The sequence below is a fragment of the Haemaphysalis longicornis genome, unplaced genomic scaffold (genome assembly GCF_048455015.1).
Source record: "Haemaphysalis longicornis isolate Haplotype H1 unplaced genomic scaffold, Haemaphysalis longicornis Haplotype H1 scaffold_12, whole genome shotgun sequence".
Classification (NCBI taxonomy): Eukaryota; Metazoa; Arthropoda; class Arachnida; order Ixodida; family Ixodidae; genus Haemaphysalis; species Haemaphysalis longicornis.
Window position 1 is genome coordinate 101,020,012 of NW_027526225.1, and position 12,153 is coordinate 101,032,164.

The window sequence follows — 12,153 nt, forward strand, 5'->3', positions numbered from 1 at the left end:
TATAATCTGTACATAAAAAATTAAAGAAAATAATTGTTAAAAGAGAGGCAAGCAATTCAACGGCATACTATATTGATTCCACAATTAAAAAGAGAAGTAATATAGTTTGCAATAAATTCCAATTATGGACGTTCAATTTTGTATACGGTATCCCTTTGTAAACAGTATCCCGCAAAAGTAAACATTTTGTAAACGGTATCCCTTTGTAAACAGTATCCCGCAAAAGTAAACAGAAAGTTCCACAGCGCGTCGCGAGAAGGTCCAACAAGGCTACCGCCTTCACCTAATTAGAACGACGCCGCGCCTCCCGAAATGTTCTTCATGTTTATTGGGGTAATTGGCTGCTGTCTTCGCAAACCCAGCTCAGCCCGTTTGTTTACTTTTGAGCTGGTTTGTAATTTGGTTACCTAGAAAGAACGCGCGATTACAGAAGTACCGTTGCTTAAAGTGCAGTTCTACAGCTTTGCCGGTGTGGGTGTTGTTGCCCGCTTTTTTCTTGTTTTATTTTTTTTGGGAGGGGGTGGGGGCAAGAAAATGATGGAAATTGGCACAGTAGCCTCGCATACCTGCACGATGTCCACAGCAGCGGCGACTCTGCAGCGTGCACAGCCTTGCGCACTTGAGGCTGGTTGAGGTACGTGGCTACGTCATCGTTGCGCACACAAGCCGGGTTCTTTCCAAACTTTTTCTGACGGATGATATAGAATGCACGGGAAAGTATAAAGGGGTCATGAAACAGCTTTGCTGAGTTTGAGAGAACTTGCTTTTGGTAGCTTACTCAGCTCCGTCCCAGCCCCCAAAAACGTTTTTGAAGTCGATAGTTACTTAAACCAGGGTCCTTCAATGCTTTACTGGTCAGGAAACTTCGGCGCTCGTTTCATATACGGACCGCGGGCGCCACTACAGGCGCCACCGCCGCACGAAGGGCATCCAGCCGCCGCGCTTGCGGCATATTGGCCAGCTCTTGGCGTGCAAACGCTCACTGCTTTTGGTGTCTGCGCGCTGATTAAGTGTGCTTTTTTCGTAGTGGTTAGCGATGAATAGTCCAGTCATTGTGTATGCCACCTGATTTAATGCGGTTGTATTTTTTACCCGTAAATTACCGTAGACTTCGGCCGCGAACGGCAACGGCTTCTGTTGTCCTCTGGCACAAGCGCTGCACCGTCGTGTTTACGGATTTTTAAATCTCTATTGCTCCTTTTCTTAAAGGGACCCAGAAAAGCCTTTCGTAAAAGTTTCAAAAGGCCTTTTTTGTGGTGTAGTACCAATATAGCGATGCAATGCGGTTGGAATTATTGATCTACATTCAGTATTAGCTGCGCCAGAAGCAATTAAGTGCACCTCTCCCCCCTTGCCGATCGATTCCTCCTCCCTCTCTGCTTCTTTCAAAGCAGCTGGAAACACTGGGAATAGCCATGTGACATCGCGACGCTCGACTTCGTTCTCCGCTAGCTACATTCCTGCGCCTAGGCACGCGTCAATCGCTGCGGACCCGCCTTTGCTACAGTGTACTAGAAGGCCCCTTCTAGTACACTGTACCTTTGCTGCCTTTGCCTCGGGATCGCGCAGGAAGGAGGAAGAGCAACCGGAAGCCAATGGTAGTGACGTTGCCGGCGATCGACGATCGGCCGAATCAGGGGTGCGCCTCGCCGTCGCGTCAGCCGCGGTCGGCTCGCTGCGGCGGCGCGCTCACCGGCTGAGAAAGGCGTTCTTCAAAAATTGTTTACAAATTATCCGTACAACGCATGGGGCTCACACTTGGCTCAAAAATCCCCCGTTATGTGTTCTACCACCTGAATGCATTTGATTGCCACCTTCACAAAGCTTTTCTGGGTCCCTTTAAAGCAAAAGTTGTAATTACCACACATACGGTAGCTCCGTAGTCACGGACTGCTGTGGGCCAATGGATACTACAATAAAAAAAAACTGAAAGAAACCAAGTACGCGTCGTTCAGACTACGCTTAATGAATCCGTTGATTGCTCTGGAATGCAGAGAACGCTAAACGAGATAGCCCAATAGTATTGTCGTTCCGATGAGTGGGTTTATACTTGAGAACATCTAAAAACGCTGCAGAAACGCGAAGGATCAAAACACGAAGAGATATGTTGCACCATGCGTCTTTCCGATTCCACGCTTTGCAATCCTTGCAAAAAAAGGAAGCGAAAAAATTACCATAAAAGTGATTTTATCACACGCAACAAAAAATTTCAATATTACGAAGGGAGACAAAAGAGCGTGGTCCAGCGTACAATTTTTTTTCGCTGCGATGCGCACCACACGGAGGAAACAGAATATTGCCACGTAGCCAAGAATGACGCAAAGCTTTTCTGACCGAAAGTTTATTCGAGCTCCTGCTCTACAAAAGACTAGAATGAAACACAAACGCCGAAGCAGCAGTCCGCAGTGTGACGTGAACAGATGAACGTCGATAACGTGAGTTGCGCGGCGTTTGCTATGCATGCATTACTCCCGGAACGTTATTAATTTCAGATCCATGGAAATAGAATCGAGAACATTGTCGAAGAAATAAAAAATCAAGTTAGCGACAAGGTGACACCCTTTTCATATCAAACAATATTGCCCGACGGGACGTACGACAAAAAGAGCAAACGGGCGCTCCGGTTGAAACGCCTGATAAGAAAACCGGAAGTGGCCACGCGCGGTTACAAAACAAACAAAACGAACCCTAAGGGATAATTCGCGGAAATATGAAAAGTAAAAGCACAAGGACGTCCCAAAGCTTTACTTACATGCAAGGCTGAGCCCAAGGCAATACAAGTTTGCAAACAGGTAATGAAGCACCGCTACTACCTGACTGATCTGATAAAAATCCGGCTTTAAGTTAGCCTTATACAATTCTCGGTCCAGGGTGCTCTCACAAGGGTACATTGCTTTTTTCATTCTCACACACAGTGCATTCCCACACACTCTCACACACTTGAAATTGAAGCTGAAATCTCCCGTTTCTTGCCTTGGAATGGCGCGCCTCCATTTCTCACGCAGCTCCCCGTTGCTCGGTAAACACAACAAGGAAACATTTTCTGTTGTATCGTTGTACAAGGAACGACATCCCGGGACGCAACACGTGTTGCACTAATTAAGTCGTATCACAAAAGCGCGAGGGACAGTATCGCCAGGTTGGGTGGTCTAACTTTCTGACGACGGTTACCGTTCTTTCTTCTTGCGTGTGGTCGACAAAGGAAAGTTCACGAGTAGCATAAACACGGAAAGCTGCTCATCCAAGTTACATTTTTTTCCCGCACAAAACAAACACAACTCGCCGCGTCTTTGCCGTTCGAGCCAGCGCAATGCCGCCCCTCAGTGAGATGGTGGCGCCACCGCGCGGCGGCCCAACGCAGCATATGAAGCTCTCTCATTGAGTTAGGAGCAGTTTCGTGACCAGGAAAGCATTGAAGGACTCTGCTTAATTAGACGCAGAAATTTTCGTCTGTCTATATGTCTGTCTGTCTGTCTGTCTGTGACTCGATTCAGCCGCGCGGCCAAATCCCTCAGCCAAATCTAAACGTCTAAGTCCGGTGTCGATGTTCATACTTGTCCACATTGTTCAACAAGAACAAGACATTACGCAAATATAAGGCAAAAAATCAATACATAACTAATATTTGCAGTGTTCCTTTATAAAACAAATTCATCGATGCTTGTTGTTTGCTAGAGCAAATGAAATACTACATCAACTGCAGAAAACCGTCGCCTGCTGTTGCGCACGCTACTATAGCTACTGGCGGTATTTTAAAAGAAAATCAAATGGCAACAATAACGAAAGGTTCCACTAGATAGGTTCCACGTTCAGCTGGGAACGCTCGTGGAGTAGGGCAGCGTGGTTCTGTAAACATTGTAGTCGTGTGCCTTGATGCACGCGCGTCTCCGTCCTACGTCAGCGCTGGCATCAAGACACCCGACCTGGAGAAGTAGAACGCGGTAGATTTAAATTTATTTGAGCAAATTTATGGCCTGTTATATTGGGAGGAAGACAGGAGAGGAACAGCTTGAGAGGGGGCGGGAAAGTGAAGGGTGGCATTTGCTTGGAAAATGTCGACAAAGACAATCGTCTCTTGTCGACATTTGCAACGAAAGGAGCAGATACGCGGCCATTTTTTTTACCTTAAACCAAACAAAAAAAAACAATAATTGAAAAAATTTCAAATTTCGTGTTACAGGGACATGGTATGGGCAGGAGTGACATGATATAGAGGCCAGACCTAAAAATATAGCTATCGGTGTTTAAATGCACGTTAGCATTCAAGTGATGCGATCGAACAGAACTGGAGGCCCCACTACAACCTGCCAGTCATGTTTTTGGTGACGGCTGAGGTCGACGGACGCTAATCACACAAACAAGATTTTGTGACGTCACAAATAAATCGCTACAAAGTGGCTGGGGAGTGGCCACTGCTGCGTCTGTTTTTCCGATTGTCTCCATTATTCCATTGAAGTTTGCGATACAATTGATATCATTACTGTCAGGACAAATCAGCCTTTTTAATTAACAAACTTTAACTTTCTATTCACGGTATTATTCTATTCTATTCTATTCTATTCTTTTCTATTCTATTCTATTCATGATACATGGAGGCATGGTAAAACAAGCAAATAAGAATACTGAAGCAACAAAAAATAAATCGGTAATGAAGAAACTGAATACGAAGACACCTAAGCACTCCCTATGATTATTTGATAGATTGATTGAGTGAGTGATTATTGATTGATTGATTGATTGATTGATTGATTGATTGATTGATTGATTGATTGATTGATTGATTGATTGATTGATTGATTGATTGATTGAGACGTTTTAGTGCACCGACGCTACACAGGCGATGAGGCGCGCCGTAGTGGAGGGCTCCGGATTAATTTCCACCCCCTGGGGATCTTTTACGTTCGCCGAAATCTCGAACACGCGGCTGTTTTCGCTTTTCGCTTCCACTAGAAAAGCGGCCGCCGTGACCGGGAATCTAACCCGCCTCCTTGGTCTGAGTACTCCTTATGATGTAATGATTGCAAAAGCATCTGTCTCCAATTAGTGAATGGGTCGTTACATTATCACCATTATAGGTTTGTCTGTACTCATGAAGGTACACGCATATTTTGACGCAGAACGCGCGTAAATATTTTCCGAGATTTACGTGCGGAATTGTACATATGCATGTAAACACAGCATGTACACCACTAATGCGTTCACTGAAAGAGAATCTGCATTGTGCGACCATTCGTAACCCTTTCGTTCTCAAACAGGGAGGGGACATCAGGATCATTCTCCCTAGCGTGAAGGTTACTGAAGGTTTTGTTGAGAGTGACGGTGCTATGACGAGTTGACGCGGTTATTTTTTCGCTGGTAAATTAAAAATATGATGGTATGAAAACACAAACAGGAAACTCACCCATTCATTGCAATTCATTACACTAGGAATTTCAGTGTATCGCGTGCAAAAGAGATTGTTGGATGGGAACCATTAGGATAACGTAGAAGGGCTCTTAGGCTGAAGTTATTTCATATCTTTCACTCCAGGACTGGCTAGAGCGAGAAAAAGACTTTTTTAGGCCTGATTATGCCTCTCTGCGTTTGGACGATGTGAATAAGGTAAGAGAAATGAAGTGTAAAACAGATGTCCTAAGAAAATATTTTTTCCCCAGGACCATATCGAATTGGAATATGCTACCTCGCGATACTGTCACAGTCATGTCTAACGATGCATTTTTTTCCATGTTATAACCGAATTCGTTGAAACATTCAAGTGTATTCAAGTTGTGTATGTTGTTTAAGTTTGACTCTGCATTTATTGTTAAATCACTTGTATTGATTAGTGTATATTTCCTTGTACCCCTTCCCCCTCCACTGTAATGCCACATGCGCTGTGGGTACTGAATTAAATAAATAAATAAATAAATAAATTTCAATTGGCAAATGGCTTGTCACCTTGCTCCCCTTTTTATTTTCAGGGCAGCCGAATTTCAAAGGGCAGTGGATAACACCTCCGGTTGCCTTGGCCTACCCTGCAATTCCCAAAATGATGTTGTGTTGTTTCCACACTTTGTTTGTGCACCTTTACAACTCTACCCGTTCGCCGCTAAGAGGAGTACCATCATTCAGTAACGTGTCATTGCGTTGTTCCTAGTGGCAGGACTTACCGGTCTCGAAATGTTTAGACTTTGTAGTAAATGTTCGTGTGCAATGGCCGAAACTCCGGTCTGCTTTTGACGGGCTCGGATGTTGCTCGTCGAAGTTCTTCTGTCTTGCCGCCAGCCAGCACACTCGCCGTATATGTCGTAGTTGTTAAGCCCCATTTCGATGATTATGTGTGCCGCCTGCTGCACCTTAACGAAGACAAACAATACCCCTCTTAGGTTAATACGCAGTAAAACACCTTTCAATCTGTGAAGACTAAAAGATTTAATTTTCTACTAGAGGGCAAGGACATCTGGTCGTCAATTTTTCTTGCAGTAAGAGTAGCACTGTCACGTTTTCACGACGAAGGGAAGGCACTACCGGCCATATATTTTGCTTTTGATGATATTGAACGCCTAGATCAAGGGCCGGTAACTTTGAAGCCCATCTTAGGACCATGGACTTGCCCCTCGAAGCAGCGTCAGGCCCTAAAAAGTTTGTTTTCATATTTGGAGGACATTGGCCACATTTCAAAATTGTAAATTCTGTGAAAAATTCTGTGACACAATCTAAAAAATAGTTCGCCAAGCCCGCCAAGCCACGCCAGTGTTTTTTGTCTGCTTTCGTTTTTTTTTTCTGCCCACCTCTCTCTAGGGCCTGTTCTGCCTACATCCCCGACCCCTAGCAGAGAAGCATGTAGACGATCGCAAACGCCGACAAAACTCTCTGCTTTTTCAATAAAGAGCCTTCTCTCTCTCTCTTCTCTTGTCCCTGGAGGCGCACCTAACTCAGTGCCTCCTATTTTCACAAGACCAAACATTCGTCCGTGAAGTTTAAAATATATTATCACGATCGTGTGATTCTATAAAGGAGCTACGTACGTCCTTACACTGTATGAATACATTAATCACAATAAATTTTAACCCCCCATTAATGTTGATGTCCGTGTGGCGCCAAGCGTACTTGCATCAACCTACATGCACGCGGAATAAGAATAACGGTCTAAGCTTAGAGACTTTGAGGGTAGCGTATCTACATAAAGAAAATTATACTACGTACAAAATACCGGAGCGTCTGACAATGAAGGTTGCAAATGAAATGGCGAAAAGGACGCGAAGAAAGCAAAGAACCTAATACTACGCAACAAGGAAGGGTTTTTTGGCTTTCTTACGACTCCTGCGAAGCGAATTCTAGGAGACTAGTCAATGGATCTACATAGGCTTTTAGGAATAAGGCTCTTCTTGAACCCTTGAACCCTAATAAGGCTCTTTTACATATAAGGCTCTTCTTGAACCCAGAATAAGTTTGAGCAAATATGTTCATGGCTTAGGAGAACAGCAATCTGAGCTGGGTGGTATAAGTTCATTAGGAAAATCTGCGCACAAAACCAGCTATTTAGAGGAATAAATGGACTACACTCGTGTCATCTATTCCTTCTTTTAAAGTATTTGTTTTGTGAACAGTTTTTCACAATAAATTTTGTTTATGTTGAGAAAGGCTGGAAGCCACATACCCGCACAAGCTAGATCGGCGGAGGTGTTCGGTATCCATTGTGCGCAAGCTGAACACATGAGTGTATCTGGGTGGATTCTTTAACATTGACAACCGCATTTGCTTCCCAGTTTTTTCCAGTATAGTCAATCTGGCGAAATTTTTTTGGTCCCCGTGCTTTTGTTTAAAATCTTATTCTATCCCCCTCTATTTTGAAAGGCAAATTATGCCCAAAACAACAGATGGAGATCCTGAAGAACATGGCCATAAACCTGCTAGGAAAAGCTAAGCGTAGACAATTAGCTGGAATGCCAACACGTCCTATCAGTAAGTGGACGAAACTTGAACTGACATCAAAGTCCCAAAAGTGTCCACTGTCCACTTACTACATTGGCGCATTCCAAGGAGACGAACGGTGGCTCGACAAAACTGCACGTTTCCACTGAGGCACTTCCGTTGCAACACAAAGACAGAAGTTGGTTCCACAACCTGAGGGGGAGAGACGCGGGTAGAAGGAGTTCGAAATGCTGATTATTCAGTTAAAACGGCCATGTAGGAGAGTCAGTTTACACTTCGTTTACAAATTGCGCTGAAAGAGCGAAGGAAGGTGCTTACTAAACACACAACTCTGCGGAAGTGAGCCTTTACTTTTGGAGATGAGGAAATAAAGGTTCAGTTATCTTGTGTCGCAGAGCTGAACTGCTAGTAGTCACGAAACACATACGAGCTTAAAACGAGTAAAGTGCCACTGCTATGTACGATTTTGAACCCGCATAGGCTTCGTAAACATTGAGCAACCCTTGTAATGATCGCTATAAAATGTTAATGCTTTCTTCGGCAAAATACTGGGTGCACAGGACGAATATTTTTAATTTACAGTTATGCAAGAGCTGCGTAGAAAGAAAACCGCGATCATTTAGGAAAAACGAAATCTTGAAAAGTCTGCCTCCATGGCATGCATCCCAACTCACGACAGGTCGTAGAGGCCGTGGTACTGTCCGAACAAAATAAGGGAATTGCCGTTGGAGTGAAAGTCCAGAGCTCCGTTGCCGATCGCGTATCCCTGTAAAAAAATTCCGGGCCATCTCCATTAACATCTGGGGACGGCTGACGCATGCAGTGTATAGGTGTATTCAAACATTGTAAGTCTCTCTTTCGCCGCACGGCGCGTGCTGATTGGGCACCGGAGAAGCGCCGGTGGGCGGAGCAATCGCGCCCTTGCTAAGGCGGTGGCGCCCTCTCTTGCGTTGAACCAGATTTAAACAATTAAATAAGAGACAGAATGACCCTAAGTTGTCTTCGTGTCATACCCCGTAGCAAGGTAAGAAGTATGCTAAAAAGTAGCGCGAGGCGTTGGAAAACGAGTGCCGCGGTGTGTTCTTTGAGTACGCGTTACGTTCTAGCGCGAGGCCTTGGAAAACGAGTGTCCCAGTCTTTTAGTACCATGACTACATGAGAATACGACGACATGAGACGACGGCGACATCAGACGCCGACAGCCCGAGCCTTTAGGAGGCTTCGTCCCTAATAAAGCCTGCTTAGATTTTTCACCGCTAGCTGATGAAGTCTGTTGGGTTTGTTTAGAATTTCCAGATGTTTTCGCGCCCGCAATTTTACCTTGAGCTTGATGCCTTTGGGCTCAGCAAGCAGACGATATGCCAACATGGTGACGTATGTAGATGCACTACCCTTGCCGGCCACGTAGAAGTCATTGTTTTGCAGGCCACTGAACTTTTTGAAAAAATCGAGGAGAGCCTCATATATGTTAGCCGTCGTCGAGTCATCGTTGCTGCTGTAGTTTCCCGCCGGATCATGGGAGAAACCCACACCAGCAGGGGCTTCCAAAAACAGCATGTTGGCGATCTGAAGAAGAAAATGTCACTGTCTGCAACGGTTGTCCCTACTGGGACAACCGTTGTCCCAACGGTTGTCCCAGTCTTGTGCATAGTAACAAAACTAAGAACACACAGTTCATAATTTCACTGGCGCATTTATTTGTGGTAAAGGTCACTTGGTGGGTAAGCAGAATACACCATGGCTAAAGCTAGCGGAAAGAAATCACAGATAACCGATGAAGGGGGAATAAGACGGTCGCTACTGAGAAATTAAAGGTGATTAATTTGCTGCCATAAAGTTGAAAACAAATTGACATGGGTTGACGAGTGCAGACTTCAGGTATCTTGGAAGCGTCAATGGTGGAAGAAGCAAGGCGAATAAAAGAAGCTACAACTTAAGTTGAGGGCAACGTAATCCGTAACATTATCATTTGTTACTGCAATGGCATTAGTAATCATCGATCACGTACACGTTCGAGAAGAAACAGAGCTCGTAGCAGAGGCTACACCAATATTCGAACTGAGACTGGAGACGTGGTTTTTAAAGACGATAGTCTTTCTTGGGCTACTTAAACCCAGAAATTTTGGTCTGTCTGTATGTCTGTATGTCTGTCTGTCTCTCCGTCTGTCTGTCTATGACTCGATTCAGCCACCCGGACAAAGCAAAACAGTGCCTGCGCAATAGTCTTATATAGTCACAGCTAAATCAACCCGTCGATGTCCGGTGTAACGTTCATACTTGTCGACATTGTGGAAGAAGAACAAGACATTACGCAAATATGAGACAACAAATCAATACAGAAGGGATATTTGCAGTGTTCCTTTATAAAAAATCATGCATGCCTGACTTTTGAGAAATTAAATACTTCATCAACTGCAGAAAAAGAATTCACTCCACCATCGCCTGCTGTCGCCCGCGCCACGATAGCGTCTGGCGCCATTTTAAGAAATCAACCGGCAACAGTTACGCAAGGTTCCACTAGATAGGTTCCACGTTCTGCTTGCAACGCACGTGGAGTAGGGAAACGCGGTTCTATGAACGTTGAAGTAGGAGTGGAGTAAAAACTTTATTAGAGCACCCAAGGGCGAGTCAAGGGGAGGCTACCCTGTTAGGGGCGCCAGTGAGAGCGACCAGTGCTCAGCCCTCCAGTGAGGGGGATGTCGTTGTCCCAGGCACTGTCAAACCCAAGTACCGGTGGTGTCCGGTATTATCCTGGGCGGTGCCATGGGTAATCCCCTCTGGACGGCGAGCCGGCCTCTGTTGGTCTAGTGCATTGTTGAGTAGTCTAGTGGCCCGGGCTTGTGTATCGTAGTCTTCGCTTCTCATTGCAGCTTCAAACTGCGGTGGGAACGTCGTAGTGTTGCTAGTAGGAGGCTGGCAGTTCCATAGTAGATGTACCAGTGTAGCTCGTGCTTCTTGGCATAGACGACAGATGTCCGTGGCGTACACCTCGGGGCAAACGTATCGGGCAAGGGCTGGGGTAAGAACAGAGTGTGTTTGCAGTTGACGAAAGAGGACCGCCTCCGTACGGGTTAGACCAGGGTGTGGGGGAGGCATAGATCTTCTACTGTTGCGGTACCATTGTAAAATTTCACTGTAGGCTAACAGGGGTTCCTTGCCCATGTCGTATGACTCCGAGGCGTCAGTGCAGTCGTTCCCTGCCAAGCGGCAAGCTAGATCTCGCACTGCAGAGTGGACTGTCTCATTATGATTAGGGTTGCCCTTCCCCGAGATATCAAGTCCCATGTGGGCAGGGAACCATTTGATGTAGATGGCACGATCACTGGCTCGCACACCGCGAAGGATACGAGCAGCTTCCGCACACACTGTGTTTCTGGCGTAGTGGAGGATTGCAGTCTTGGAGTCGCTGAGGACCGTTGTACACCGGGGATCTGTGATGGCCAGGGCGATGGCGACTTCTTCTGCCTGGGCGATTGTAGATACTCGGACGCCGGCTGCTGATTGAAGTACTCCCGTAGTGGCAGGCATCGTTGCGGCAACGTACATGTTGTGCTGCAGATGGGTTGCATCGACATACACTGCTCCGTTGTCCCGTGCATGGAGGTCGATCAAGGTTTTCGCCCTCGCGAGCCGTCGTTCCCGATTATGCTCAGGATGCATGTTGCGGGGTAGTGGTGATACGACGAGGTGCTGTCGAAGTGTATCTGGTAGACTTTTGTTCATGAGCTCTGGGTCGCTTGAAGGTGTAAGGCCGGCTCTTTGTAGTATGTAACGTCCCGTTCGTGTTGCAGACAGTCGTTCAAGTTGAGTGACGCGTTGTGCTTCAGCTATTTCATCTAGGGTATTGTGTACCCCTAGAGCAAGAAGCCTTTCGGTGCTCGCACTTTGTAGGAGACCCAATGCGATCTTGTAGACTTTACGGATAGTAGCATTGATGCGGTCTTGCTCTTGTTTGCGCCAGTTGTGAAAGGCAGCAACATAGGCGATATGGCTGATAGCAAAGGATTGAATGAGGCGTAGGAGACTCTTCTCCTTCATGCCTGCCCTTCTATTAGAAACACGCCGGATCAGTTGTGACGCTGAGACTGCCTTGGCCGCAATCTTGGTCACTGTTGCTCCGTTGCCACAACCTCGTTCAAGGAGCATTCCTAGTATCCTGATCTTGGACACTTCAGGAATAAGTTGCCCTTCTTTCGTATGCACTTGGACGTTGTGTGCATAGTTCCTTTTACGTCGGCC

The 12,153-nt window shown here is 45.9% G+C and overlaps 1 protein-coding gene across 2 annotated transcripts in view; it reads right to left on the reverse strand.

The window, feature by feature from the left end:
* The window catches only part of LOC144163105 (lysosomal protective protein-like), a 36,521-nt gene that overhangs the window by 5,396 nt on the left and 18,972 nt on the right, over window positions 1-12,153 (reverse strand). For both annotated transcript variants that reach the window (XM_077693907.1, XM_077693908.1), the window contains exons 4-8: window positions 9,235-9,480; window positions 8,589-8,680; window positions 8,004-8,106; window positions 6,150-6,335; window positions 567-688 (exon numbers count right to left, since the gene is read on the reverse strand). In XM_077693907.1, the coding sequence (XP_077550033.1) occupies window positions 567-688; window positions 6,150-6,335; window positions 8,004-8,106; window positions 8,589-8,680; window positions 9,235-9,480 (749 nt within the window). The remainder of the gene's footprint in view (window positions 1-566; window positions 689-6,149; window positions 6,336-8,003; window positions 8,107-8,588; window positions 8,681-9,234; window positions 9,481-12,153) is intronic.